Raw genomic sequence first — 14,094 nt, forward strand, 5'->3', positions numbered from 1 at the left:
TCTTAGTAGCATCTTCATGTAATTGGGAACAAAATCATTTCAATCGTTAGCTCTATTTCAACAGGTAAAAATTATAGAGCAGCAATGTTTTTGGGAAAAGTCAATTTAATAATAATTGCAGGGCAGCGGTGTTCATGTTGATAATCATAATGTACAGCACAGTCGAGCTCTGTGTAACTGTATATTACATTATTATGGTAAACACAATATATTTTAATTAACCGTAATAATAATCCATGATAATAATAGTTGTAATAATGATAATAATAAGGCTAGCTACAGCATGATCTCCCGCTTAAAGAGATCACCCAATTCAACTGTACACTTTCACAACATACTTCAATAATAATCTAATTACATTAATATAATTAGCGTAATTATTACAATCTGAACCTAATCGTTTGAAGAATGTTGCGACACGTGGAAAGGACCGCGCACCTTCGTCTTTCGAGATATCAATGTTGAATCATTTCAAAAACTTTTCGTATTTATTTCTGGCAATGCTGATTCGACTTGCTGTGAATAAAAGTAATGGGACACATTGATTTCTCGAAAGTAAAGGTTTCTCTTTAAAACTTCTGTTCCTTTCTTCATTTTTCTTTTTCATTCATTTAAGATATAAAGGCACTGTACACGTAAACATATAATATATTAGAAGAACGCTATAGGCGGTCCAGGTGTTACTTTTAAACGGTAAAACGTGCCCGTTGAAAAATATCAATACGATCCTTTGTTTTTTCATCTTCTTCTTTAATCATTAAGACGCTACACGCTTAAAACAGGGGAGCAGTTTCCTTCGATTCTAGCTGCATTGGTCAACGCTATTCACTTCGACGCTATAATATATATATATGTATATCTTAAACATTAAGGAAAAATATAGATGACTATTATTACATCGAATGTGCAGAACTCACGGTAACTATTTTTAGGAGGAAATAATTGGTCAATGCGATCAGAAGTTAAGAAAACGCTCCGGTTAAAGGTGGGATCTGTTTATCACAATTTGGCAGTGAACGTTCTCACATTTAAATTACAGTGTTACAAGTTTTCTTCCTTTTTAAGCTACATCGACTTTTATCATTCTCCATTTTTGTCTCTTCATTTTTTTTTCACTATGGTTTGTTCTACATTACGCTTCACACGTTCCAGACGAATTCGAAAATATTCTTTTCTTTATATTCAGTTGCTCAGAAAAAATAAATCTTTTTTTTTTCTTGTTCATGTCTGTTAACTTCGGCCATTCGATAAGTATAGAACGTAAACTCCTTCGTACATCGTTTTGCGAAAATATGTTTATGCATGTTCTTTAATTTTTCTGATTCTGTTCATCCTTTTGGGGGATTCGAGAAGAGTTTACGTAGAAATGTGGAAAAGCCTCGAACTCGCTTCGTGGTAATTGCCTAGTGTTACTTGCGCAATAGTACATTGCATAGCTTTACAAAATCAATGCGACATCGTTCTTCGGATCGTTGGTATCAAAATACAAGACTTTTACAGATCTATTACACGTGTAGGATAAACGGTTGTGTGATTATTACAAGATGTAGTTACTGTACAATTCTCCTGTTGCTTGATCTTTGACTTAAGAAAAAGAGAAGTCGATTATTTACATTTACTTACATTTCATTAAACGATAAGTTAATATATCTACTGATTCAGTTCCCTCTAGTTCTCTGATTCTTCTTTTTATTTCGCTGAATTTCATGGTTCATCGTTTATGAAAGCTTCATAAAGTAAAAAGTGAAATCAACTAGAGAATGTAAACTTTTTGAAGACCAATAAGGGCGAAATTAAACAGACAAATGGTACCCAAAAGTTTACATTAACTGGTCTATTATTCTGGATAACATCCTTTATATCCCTAGCGTTCGTTTACGTTATATTTTGCCTAACTTAAAACACAAGGCTTTTGCAGGTTGTTAGAAGAATCTAGTACATCGTTTTAATTACAAAAATTCATTTATACTTTCTTTCCAAAGAAATAATGGTTTATTCTTCTTCTTTGTGGTGTTTCGAAACAATGATTTTTCTTCAAATTAATCACAATTGATAAATTTCAGCTAAAGTTTTATTAACAATAATACTGCCAATGATTCAAAATTGTATACTAGATTTCCAGATCATCCTGCACAATTGTAGCATACTTTTGCGATATATGCTATTTGCATAAGTTAAAATAGAAAATTCATTTAAAAAAAAAATGATTTCTTCGAATTATACACTGTTGACTATTCATTTTTACAAATATTTACTTCTTTTAAGGTTTATAAATATCAAACCTTGAGTTTACGCTTGTACCAATGATCAATTACAAATTATTTTGTTACATTTTTGTAAAATTACTTGTTGCTAAATCATGATCTTTCCATTTGTGAACAAGACACATATACCAGAATAACAGCAAACAAGATGGTTCTACTATGGTAGCGTGTTCTACTCTTCTTGAGAATGAAAAAAGGCATGTATGACCTGATATATGAAAGGTATGTATGAAAGGAATGGTATATGAAAGATACACATGACTCTTTTCGTCCTCAGGAGGAATAAAGTATGCTATTAAAGTAGTACTATCTATTTCCTTGTAGTCTTGTATAAAATTTATGACAACAATACGATTTTCAATGGTTTCTTTAATCGTATTATGCAAGTGTCCAGTTTATCCATAAATGAAACTTTCTACAATTCGAAGAACCTGAAAACTTCTTAGTAAATCAAAGTAATCACAAACAAACATAAGTTACCATGACTGCGAACCACTTGATTTTTTTTAATTTCAGTAAATTATGCTATGCAAATGCAAAAAACAATAAAAAATGAAGTTACGTGTTGCTTGAAAATATACAAAATAGTAGAGTTTAAATTAATTACTAGAATTTAAGGGGGTTCTTGTTACTATGCTAACAAGGAGATCTTTCGATGTGAGCCTCTTAGATTTTAATCAAATTTTACAAGATATATCTACAATTTATACAATAACATTCTGTAGAATATTCTACTCCAATGCGCAACCAACTTGAAATCTTTGAGGTTTAAGTGTTTCTAAAAGAATTGCATATTGGTATAAAATATTCTATAAGATATCATCATATGGTCTACAGATATATTCTATAAAATTAGCAAAACAATTTATGTATTATGTAACATCTCTAGTGATCCAGAAAATCTCTATTCCAATACTGAATTCGAATTAACGTGGCTCAACGACTGTAGGTCACAGCAAACCAGGCAAAGTGGTACAAGAGGGACAATTCTCAGTTTGTTTGTATTAAATATCGAAGCTCTTGAGCCGTCTGTTCCGCTTTATATCACGTGTTACCTAATCTTATCCTTTACATTAAATATATATATATATATATATTTAAATATATAAATATTTAAATATATTTATATAAATATTTATATATTTATATATTTATTAATTGTTAGTCAAAGTTGTCGAGTCAGTTCGAAAATATTGGCAGAGTTCACCCTTTGTTACCGTCGCTGCCAATACCGTATCAATATGCAGTGAGATCATTTGACTGTGAAATGGGATTAAAATACTCTTGGTTTCACGAGCATTCAGGCTTCATGAGGTATCGTCTAATGATCGTAGACAGCGAGCTTTACTAAACACGTCCAGAAACCGGCATTTACATACACGGCCATTGCTGTATATTATGTAGAAATATATATATATATATATGTAACATATGTATTGCAATTGAGTGACGCAACGTCGAAATTGGTCGCGTGTATAAAAAGGAGAAATGCGGTTGTCGTTTGTTATTAACTAACTCGGCAGAACTAGCATCTCTAGCGTTTTTTCTTTTTTCTTTCTTTCTTTTTTTCAAAAATACATCGTTTTTCCGATGGTATGGATTATCCTATCTCTCTTTTTTTGTTTCCTCATGTTCTCCCTTTCTCTCCCTCTCTCTCACGCGTCTGCGAAAATACATCTTTTCGGCGGAACAAGAATGGTATATTAGCTTTATACACTTGTGGTAGGGTAAGAGTTTCTTTTCTTTTTCTTCTGGCACGTACATTTGGCGTTACTAAACGCCAATGTGAATTGACGAGAGACTGAATTGAAGGTACGATGTTTTCTGTTTTATTTTTGCCCTTAAGGTACGATCACTCGCTGTTGAGACGATTATTAGGTATGCAAATTAAATCGGCGCCTTTAAACTATGTATCTACCGTAATTTTCTATTATTTCCCAGTCATCTCTAATTTTTAAGTAACGACTTTGAAACTTGTGAATGGGATAAAATTACTGAGAATGTAGAATATTTCGATTATTTAAATTATTCTTGATTTCCTATATATAAATATATAATTTTGTAAGCAGAAACACCGAATTAGTTTGCATAGCTAATATGCATTAGCGTTTCTCAATTTTCCTTTCGTGTACCGCCTTCAGATCTGGATCTAATATTTGATAAGCGAATTAAATTAAATAATGTCTTAAATAAAAATATTTAGCTTACATGATTTTTTCCTTTCGTTCTACTCTCTGGGATAAATTTGAAATTGATTTAAATAAATGAATATACATGATTCAAATTGATTGGAACATATTTGTTCGTAATTGATAAACAATTTTCTCATATTCGTGATTGAAAAAAATAAAAAATAATCTCAAACATGATCCTTAATTTCTCACTTTGATAAGTGAGTGCTGAACACGTCTTTCGTGTTCTGATTTAAATTTTGTGTAAAATTGAAATTGAGAAACGCCGGTTTGCATGCTGATTCTTCGTTCTAAACACGGAAGTCGTTTTATTTTAAAGGGTAGCGATCAAGACAAGCGTTTTTTTTAATTTTTTTTATTATAATCACTTTATAATACTAAAGACGATGGAAAACAAATCTGAAAATATTAACTGCTAATTGTAATTCATTTTCATTGAAGATTCTTTTTTAAATGCTACAGTGATTAAATGAATACGTTTCCTGAAGCAAAAAATTCTACGAAAGAATTCTGTGCCATTATTTAATTTAAGAAATAAATAAAAATTTTATATTGAAAAAATTAATTTTCTAGAATCACAGCTAATATTTTCAGAAGTGTGTAAATTCATTTAATTAAAAACGCGCTTGTTATGATCACAGCTTCCCCTTCGTAGTAATTATTATACAAATTATAGTTTTTACTGTACAAATATTTTAGAGCCGCAATGACACAATGATTGATTTATCTGAAGCAAGATATTTGCTGCGAATGTCATTCTACTGCTTACACCTTCTCCTGTTTTTGGTAGATTGTTAATGATTTCCAAAAGGTCTCGGTCCAATACCAATACTCTGCTCTTCAAAGCTTGATATAAAAGCACGTTGTCATTGTTACTTTTAGAATTGATCATGATGGCAGTAGAATATTCAAAAACCGAGCTAAATATCTTCCATGGATTTCATAAAAATCAATAATAGTCTCGATCCCGCTTGTATACAAAAATGTACAAGAGTAAGTTTGAGCAGCTTCGCAATATTTTACAATCGTACTCTAATCCGTAACAATAGTTAACGACAGCATATTCTTCATCACACTTTGGACTATTAAGTGTAATCTTTTAACATATTTGTAATTGGCAGTGAAGTTCTTTCTTTTCCTTCCTCTCGTGGATCGCGATTCAACAAAACTTGTCAAAACACACCATCAAAAAAAGAAAGAAGAGCAACGAAGAAAAATTGTCTACGTCCGCGACGAAAATACTTAAATGCTTAGTCTCTTGCTATGACACGAGAGATTGATAAGAAACGCGGCTAGTGTCCAGCGTATCTTATCGCAAAGCTTTCGCACGGCGATGCCAAATGAAGGATTACGCGTGGTATCGTGTAATTTACAAGTAAAACGCAGTCTTTTTTTTCGTTTCCTCTTAGCTTCCATTTCACATACCCGAGAGCTAGAAGAGTCTTTCAAACTTATCCATGCGTAATCAAACGAACCGCCTTTGTACAAATAATGTTAACTAATTGTCAGGACGTTTAACTTCCGATTTCTTGCAGGGCTGTACCAAATATTGTGCGTCCAATCTTCTAAAGTGATCCTCTTTGCTTTCCCGTTTCCACGATAGCTCTCAGGTACCCGAATAACGCTTCCCATAAAGTTCCTATTTAAACACAGATATTGAACAGCTGAGTCACTGCAAAGTGCCTAAAAAGTCCAAATATCTGTGTTGCATATAGCCTCAGGAAGATTGGCTAGACTGGGCCGATGAGGGAGTAGTTAAGGACGTGTGCAAAGTAAATCCGTCGTAAACGTCCATTAAATCGCGCATTTTATACTCTTCTAGACAAACGAACCCTTCTAAAGATGGAGATTGCTTACGCGCGCAATCCATGCAGTGTACTACGTGCCGTTTCTCTTGTTCCCTGATGAACAGGATATTAAACACTTCGATCTGAAACAAAATTAAATACCGAAACTTAGTTTTATTCTTGGTAAGACGTATATCATAAATTGAATCTAATATTTAATTCTATTTTATGTAAGAAATTACTTAATTTTTAACTAAACCATTTTTTGCTACCATAAAAAACAAGTGAGATATTTTTAGAGTGCTCTCAAATTAAATGGAATTTTTTTTATGTTCGACTATTTTAAAAGAATTAGTAATGTACAAAAGCGTGTTATCTCACCTCGCACTGCCCACAATAATGTGACGCTTCGTTCTTTCCCCGTCCATGAAACCGAACTTCAACACCCTTACTTTTCACAAATTCTAATATTAAGCAGCACTGTCTCATTGTCCTTAGGAGACAATTTTTAATTAGTTCGAACAATCTGGGATCCGACACTTTGATATTTCGAGCTAAATTCCATGATAAGTGTACCATCGGTACAATGGACTTAAACGACTGTAACTTATTCCACTCGTAACGTTCGATTGCTAATTGGTATTGACGAGCTGTCAAGGGACCCACATTCCATGCGATGTTGTTACACCAGCCAACCGCTTGGACCCAATGCACGCAGCCTGAGGGAAGAAATTCCATTTGTTTGAAATACTTTACAGCTTTGTTAATTCATTTCTATAGCGTTGGTTTGATATAAGTTTAGAGGGTGTAAGAAATTCATTTGTGAGATTAATGTACACACTATTCGCTTAAATTTGTCTTCTCCCAAAATAGGATAGAGTAGCTTTAAGAAAGCGTGACACTTTCATCGAGATTGCATTGAGATAACGCTGTACATTGAAGTATAAATGAAATAAAATAATTATTTGAAAGTATACAAAAGATTATACACTTCTATCTTAAAGTGAATGTGACTCTTATCCATTTTGTAGAATTTATAATATGTACAATTTCTTATAAATGCTTGCAAGAAAACTAGACTCTGAAGCTATTTCTTCTTTTTTTATACAATCAACTTACCCGCATTAACCCAGACGAGATCACCTGGTCTTTGTAGAAACCTGTATACAGGGATATTTTCCTCATATAAATCTTCTAATGAAGGCCACCAGCTACCGTGAAGGTAGTTGATATTATTCCGCTCACATAAAGCGCAAATGACGCCCCAGTATGCATCAGGTACAGCAAACCATTCGCAATCTCCAGGCCCGATGTTGATATTAATGGAACAGAAATTGTTGTTCTCCTGGTGGCCAGGTGTTCTGCTACCAGGTACCTGTGGTAATGGACAGAATACTTGTTAAGGTGATTTTTTCACAACTAAATAACTAGTTTAATTATTAACCGACAAAAGAAGCTAATATATACACATTTTTTACAACAGGATAATTTACAGCTCAAACTATTTTTTAAACGAATTAGTAGTCTCAATTAACCAGTTCAGTGTACTCAAATTCAATATAAAAAAATGTACCTTCATGTATAGCTGAACAGTATTCATTCCCAAAATAACATGTCCCACATGGCTGAGCATATTTCCAGCAGATACAACTCTGGCGAACGCTGGTAGTTTCATCAGCTCCTGCAGCTGCGGCTTCCACTTCCTCTCATCTGATAAATCTACATTGGTCCCAAATCGCAGCATCTTCGAGCCCGGTCGCCCTGCCAATCCGAAAGCATTTTTCTTCCTTCGAACAGCACCAGTGCTGTCCTTGGAATCCGAGTCAGACAAGTTCGAGGTGTGAATACCTTGAGCCTTCTCCCTTTCCTCTTTCAAGCTCTCTTGGAAACTCGATGCCTGATACTGTGCGTACTTGGCGATCGTCGTGTGGCTTCTGTGGCTGATGCAGCCCCAAACTTTCCTGCCCATGACAGGATCCCAGTTTTCGTCGCTGGTCTGCTGCATCTGTGTCCTCACCTCGATGCCGTGGTCAGGGTTAGCTTCCACTAGGGTCTTCGTCGAGAAGAGTCCCAGGTCCAGCTTCAAAGCGGCAGCCAGGCCACGGATCACAGCTATCGGGTGTTTCAAACAGAACTCTTGCAGCTGTGGACTGAACGCATCCTTCTTATTCTCTAAGTAAACGCTAGGAGTCGGTGGTAACAGTTGTTCCTTGGTTAGCCTCTGACTTGGAGGTTCTGGCGGCGCGGGTGGAGGTGAACGATCGCTTAAAATAGAACAGTTCGGCACACCCTTCAATCCCTGACCTTTGCAAGCCTCGACGATGCTCTTAGCGTCCATTTCTATGCTAAGCTCCTGCTCGGGCTGCGACTCGCACAGGCTTTCCAACTTGAGTACCGGCTCAACTCTAGTTATCGGTTCTATTTTATTTGTACTGGACGTTGCTTCGCATTTCACCGTCTCTGTCGGAGTCGGCGTCTTGACGTTGCTCTTCTCATATGTTTCGAGTTTCGACGTGGACGACGGCTGAGTGGTGTTTTCCACCTTCTCGAGTTTCACCTCTTTGATCTTCTCGGCGCTCTCCTCCAAATTCGAAGGTGAAAACGGGCCCGAGCTTAGAGTGCCGTTGTTCATGATGTTCGGCGCTTCCTCTTTCACGTCCAAGTCTTCGGAACCGAAGTGCTTTAAAAGGTCTTCCGCCAAGGATGTCGCAATATCCTTTTGCGACAGTAGAGCCTGCAGTTCTTGATCCGTGACTCCTAAGTCCTTATTCCCTGCGGCACCTTCTGTATAGTTGCTTGTCGTCGATGAAATCTGAGTGTAACCTTGGGCGGCGTACTGATTGGGCTGGTATTGATTGTACTGACCTGGTGTCAGTTGTCTCTGAGGATAATTTGGATCGGAGGCGGACTTGTAAGGCATTCCTGGTGTCTGACTGTTCCCAGTCGCCGCTGTGTTGTAACCAACATTAGAATCTGAGAATCCTGTTTGCAGCGCGACTGTTCCACCTTGCTGCAGCGGTTGCTGAGGTATTCCATAGTTTTTTATGACACCAGGCTGTCCTAGCTGCGCGTGGTTGTAGCCGGTGGGATAGCCAGGTTGGCCTGGCCTCAAACCTCTTTGTGCAGCCTGCTGCTGCTGCAGTCGAAGTTGTTGTTGGTGCTGTTGCATGGATCTGTACTGATGTTGCAGTTGAGCGAGGAGTCCTTGCTGTTGGGGCGTCAGGCTTCCATGATTTTGTTGGAGGAATTGCAGCATCTGCAGCTGCTGAGATGAAAGGTAGAATGGTGGAGGCCTTTGCTGTGAACCTGGAGAGACTGGTTCCTCCCCCGGCTGAAAAATATTATCTTGTTAGTTAGAAGAAAAATTGGTACAGGCCTAGTTTAATGTTTAATACACTATTTGGTTCTAATTCCGTATTCTTTTTGTCTTCTTGTAAATAGGTATGTAACCCAAAATTATCTTGACCCAACTCAGATCTAAAATCGTTTGATCTATATATACGAACTGAAGACTCACTTTGAATCTTTTCGTATTAAGATTCTGCCCTTGCCCTTGAGGGTAAGGGGGTGGGGGTCCAGAGGGAGTAGTGCCATATTTATAGCCAGGACCTGTGGGTGGCTGTTGCTGTTGTTGCTGCCTGCTGGACATCTCAGCGCTGATGGGCAAATTCCAAGCCTCTTCTATAGACGGCAATTGCCGCCTCCTTGACGAAAACAGAAACGCTGCGCGTTAACGAGGCTGACACACATTCTCGGGGTGTGCTTTTGACTATCATTTCCTAAGTGAATTGAAACCTTTATGATAACGGTTTAGCACAGTGATATTCTTGAAGAACAAGAGGACACTGTGCGCAATGCATTAACATGAAGGTAGAGCAATTTTTCTAGGAAGTGAAATTTTTCATTGCAGTTTTTGGAAGACATACTTTTCCTGATTTCTAAGGTCAATAGGTTATAGACTGAATCTCAAATTTCTTTGCGCACAGAGTTTTATACATTAATAACGATGTTTCTATTTAAAATTCTAAGTGCTGAATAATAAGAAAATAACAGAAGGTACACTCTAAATTTAATTTTTCTAAATAAATAGAACATAATAATTATAAGAACAATTTTCATATAGTGAATATCATACAAGCTGAAGAAATCCTTCTATAAATATTCTAATTGTTTCCATTAATATAGCATCAATATAGAGGAAAAGTTTCTCCTTGTGTAGATTCAATATTAGTGGATAAAGGTAGAATATTTAAAGAAAGATCTTTTCTCTTCTTTTCTTCCGTTTTCTCTTCATAATCTTTTCTTATAATTTTTAATGTGCAAATACTACATGAAAATTGTTTTATTATTTATATTATCCCAAAGACTAAATTCTTTATTTACTAGTTACCTATGAAAAACTTTCTAACAACGTTGCTTATTTTTTGACGCCTTAGGGTGGTGTCCTCCCTTAATTCATAAATCATCATTATTCTTGCATTATTGTCTTATTATTGTTTAGTATCGAGTCTTTCAGATGGGACAATCATCTTCTACTCTATTGAATCTATTGTCTAGTAATCTATTGCCCCTAGTAATACATTATTTCTCCACATCACTGTAAATACTCCTTAATTTTACAAATGCCAAACCACTGGCATTCACATGTCCCTTCACATATCAGAATATCTGATCTCTCTGAAAAAATTGATCTGTGTCAGAAAATCTGCCTCAGACACAGACAATGGCATGGCATCTTCGACTTACTTGGTGGCGACGGAAGGCATCGGTGCTTGGCTCAGGTGACTCTGCAGGAAGTTGATCCTCTGTTGTAGCGATGGGTTCATCGGGGTGTTACCGCCAGACTTAGCGCCACCCAGGCCCGCCAATGAGCCCGTGCAATTCGGTGTGTTATTATTACCCCTACAGAGAGGAAAGATCGGTGTTTCATTACACGACGTCGTGAACACCGTGGACGGGCAGGCTTTCGATTTCATTCGAACGCTGACCCGTCCCTCGACTTACAAGTCTCTCTCGTTACACATTAAAGCTGTGTACGGCGCCCATCAATGTGGGGCCTTTTACTACATCAACAGAAAAATACACAGGAGGCAGAGTCAATAGAGGGTATATAGCTAACACAGTGGCCATCGATTCTACGTGAGATCGAATGTTTTCACGCACTGAAGGAAACGCAATAACGTTATGCACTGGATGGAGGGAGGTCAATAGCGGTAATTGACTTCGACTCAGAGTTTATTTCTTTTTTATCGCAAAATGTGTACAATTTCGGTATACAAAAGTACAAGAAATGGTGCACTAGTTAGAGGAGGTTCCCATAGAACGTTCATGTTTAGAAATAAGGCGGGTGTGCACAGATTCGCCAGTGTTTTCAAACTTACTACCCATTAGAAATTTAGGAAATAGTAGCTAGAATTGCTGAATAGATTAATGTCTATAGACAGAACAAATTTTGGCACACAGTGGTCCAACTAAAACTTGCAATATGTATATTTTAAGTAAGTAATAAACATTTTTGTGGTTGATCTTAATTTTTACTTGCTGAATACCTTTTCTGATTTATGAACTAGTAACTTTGTCATTAACAGACTAACTCTACAAGTAATATTGTCAGCTTTTACTTCATTCCAGGCTTCAGATAAAACCCTAAACAATCTGAGATATTTCTGTACCCGACAGCCAGATCAACCTAAGTCCCTTTCTTTTAAACTTAAGTTTTCTATGTCATCAACTACTTTTTCTTTATTTTATGAGAATAATGGGAATCTATTTACAGTACTTTAAAAATGAAGCTTTCTGTGATCACACTTGTTTTTCAGCTCGCCTGAAAAATAACAAAAAGGGCTTGGGTCAGTTTGGCTCTCAGACACAGGATTGATTATTTGACTAAATGGATATTTAAAAGTATGATACAAGGCTCTACATCTTTGCAAGGCAAATCTGTGCATAGCTACCTCACTCGTTGCTCGAGTGCTTCTCTCAAAACCTCAAACATACAATTACACTCGCGACCTAGTCCCTATCGCGGTTACTTTACCTGGATGCGTTGACGTAACAAGCTAAAGCGTCTTTCGGCTGACTAACACTTTCGTACAGGATCCCCAGATTAGTCCACGCAGCAGAGTGTGATTTGTCTAACTGTACCGCGCATATATAAGCTTGCAGTGCGTCCATAGGCTGGTTCTGCTGCTGGTACAGGACCCCTATGCTGCACCACGTGTCAGCGTTGCCTTCTGACTTTTCCACGGAGTTTCTGAAAACGACAGACAGTTAGTGTCATACGAAGCGGCCAGTGCAGGAAGCAGGGGACGTTCTTAGCTCAAGGGGGATTAAAAGAAATCGATGGACATCGGAATTAGCTGATCTGAGGGATTAGCCTAAGAGGCTTAGGCGTCCCGTTTGATGCATCAGCACAATAATTTTCAGATTAGCGATGTTTAATGCTAGGCACATGTTACCTGTAGGCGATGAACGCATCATGAACCTTCCCAGAGGCGGCGAGGCAACGTCCTAGCAGGTAGAGGCTCTGCCCGCTCTTCGGTTCCGCCTCGATGGACTTTTGCAGACAGTGAATGGCGATTGCTTGCTTCTGCTGTCTCGTTATGCCCAGGACGGTACAGTCAACTACGTGGTACATCCATCCTGCAATCGACAAGGTAAATAATGTAAATGGTAATTTAAGAGGATGCTGAGAATAGGTCTGAATAGACTTTCGTTGGTGTTAGACGAAACAGACGATCGTGTTTGAATTATTTTAGCATTTGTGGCTTTGAGGGTAACTTGGGTGAAGGTATTTCAATCTGCAGGAGTAGATAATTGCGCATAAATGTTCTATCCTGGAACTTCCAGGAGACAGTTATCGTGGAGTAGATTATTGCGCATAAATGTTCGAGGGAACAGTTATAGTAGAAAATATTACCGTTCTAAGGTTTAGAAACGGTTTATTGGAATTTTGTAATGTCAAACTATGTGCAGATGTTTTATTACATTCGAGGTTTTATAATGTAGGTCACAGACCAACGTGATTAATTTTGCTTTTTGAACGTATTAAAATTTGACTGCTAAAACACTTGACTGATGCTTAAATTTTTATATTCAAATTTAATATAAATATTTTTGTTTTGTATATTAAAAAATTAATTTAGGAATAACGAGGAACAAGTAATTATCAAATTTTTACCTTCTTAAAAAATTACTCTTTTTATCATTTGCAAACAAATGCATGTAAGAATACAATGGTTCTATGATTTTAGTACTACAAAAATTACCAAAATCTACGCGCCTACTTAGCTCACAGTCCCACTAAATCCATGAATGAACTATTTGCTCGAGAACTACACTTCCGTTCATAAATGGAGGAACACGTGTCACCAACTTTATCGCTTTATGTGATCAAATGTTTGAATTACCTAATTTTCCATTTTTCACAGATCTAAATTAAAAGATAATTATATTCGAAGTTTCTTAATTTTTAAACTTTCACTATTTCAAAATTTTTAAATCCCAGAATTTCTAAATTTTTAAATCATCCAGTCTTCACGCTCCTGAATTAAAAAACGTGTATGTAAATACTCAAGTTACTAAACTTTACAAGTTTTTAGCTTGTAACATTTTCAAATGTCTAAAATATCTATTTTTTATATTTTTGAATTAGAGAATTTCTAAATATTAAGATTTCAAACCTTCTAAACATCCAAATTAAAAGCTTGTAAGTAAATCCTTACATAATGAAGCTTTTAATTTTCTGGAGTGATTAACAGCTTAACTTTGTAATTTTTAAATACTCACAATTTCAAATCTTCAGAACTAGTTTGCTGATATCTACCTCCGCTATTTTGTCGACATTTTCAC

At 36.4% G+C, this 14,094-nt stretch overlaps 1 protein-coding gene across 3 annotated transcripts in view; it reads right to left on the minus strand.

The window, feature by feature from the left end:
• Positions 1–167: 167 nt before the first annotated feature.
• The window catches only part of Utx (Utx histone demethylase), a 183,852-nt gene continuing 169,925 nt past the window's right edge, over positions 168–14,094 (minus strand). For 2 of the 3 annotated variants that reach the window (XM_076391158.1, XM_076391160.1), the window contains 8 exons: positions 12,702–12,885; positions 12,281–12,496; positions 10,990–11,145; positions 9,761–9,947; positions 7,817–9,574; positions 7,363–7,618; positions 6,625–6,962; positions 168–6,386 (listed from right to left, as the gene is read on the minus strand). In XM_076391158.1, coding sequence (XP_076247273.1) covers positions 6,174–6,386; positions 6,625–6,962; positions 7,363–7,618; positions 7,817–9,574; positions 9,761–9,947; positions 10,990–11,145; positions 12,281–12,496; positions 12,702–12,885 — 3,308 coding nt within the window. In that variant the 3' untranslated portion in view covers positions 168–6,173. The remainder of the gene's footprint in view (positions 6,387–6,624; positions 6,963–7,362; positions 7,619–7,816; positions 9,575–9,760; positions 9,948–10,989; positions 11,146–12,280; positions 12,497–12,701; positions 12,886–14,094) is intronic. The other variant, XM_076391159.1, reaches the window with a different exon arrangement.

This window comes from Calliopsis andreniformis, unplaced genomic scaffold, assembly GCF_051401765.1.
Source record: "Calliopsis andreniformis isolate RMS-2024a unplaced genomic scaffold, iyCalAndr_principal scaffold0022, whole genome shotgun sequence".
NCBI classification, from domain to species: domain Eukaryota; kingdom Metazoa; phylum Arthropoda; class Insecta; order Hymenoptera; family Andrenidae; genus Calliopsis; species Calliopsis andreniformis.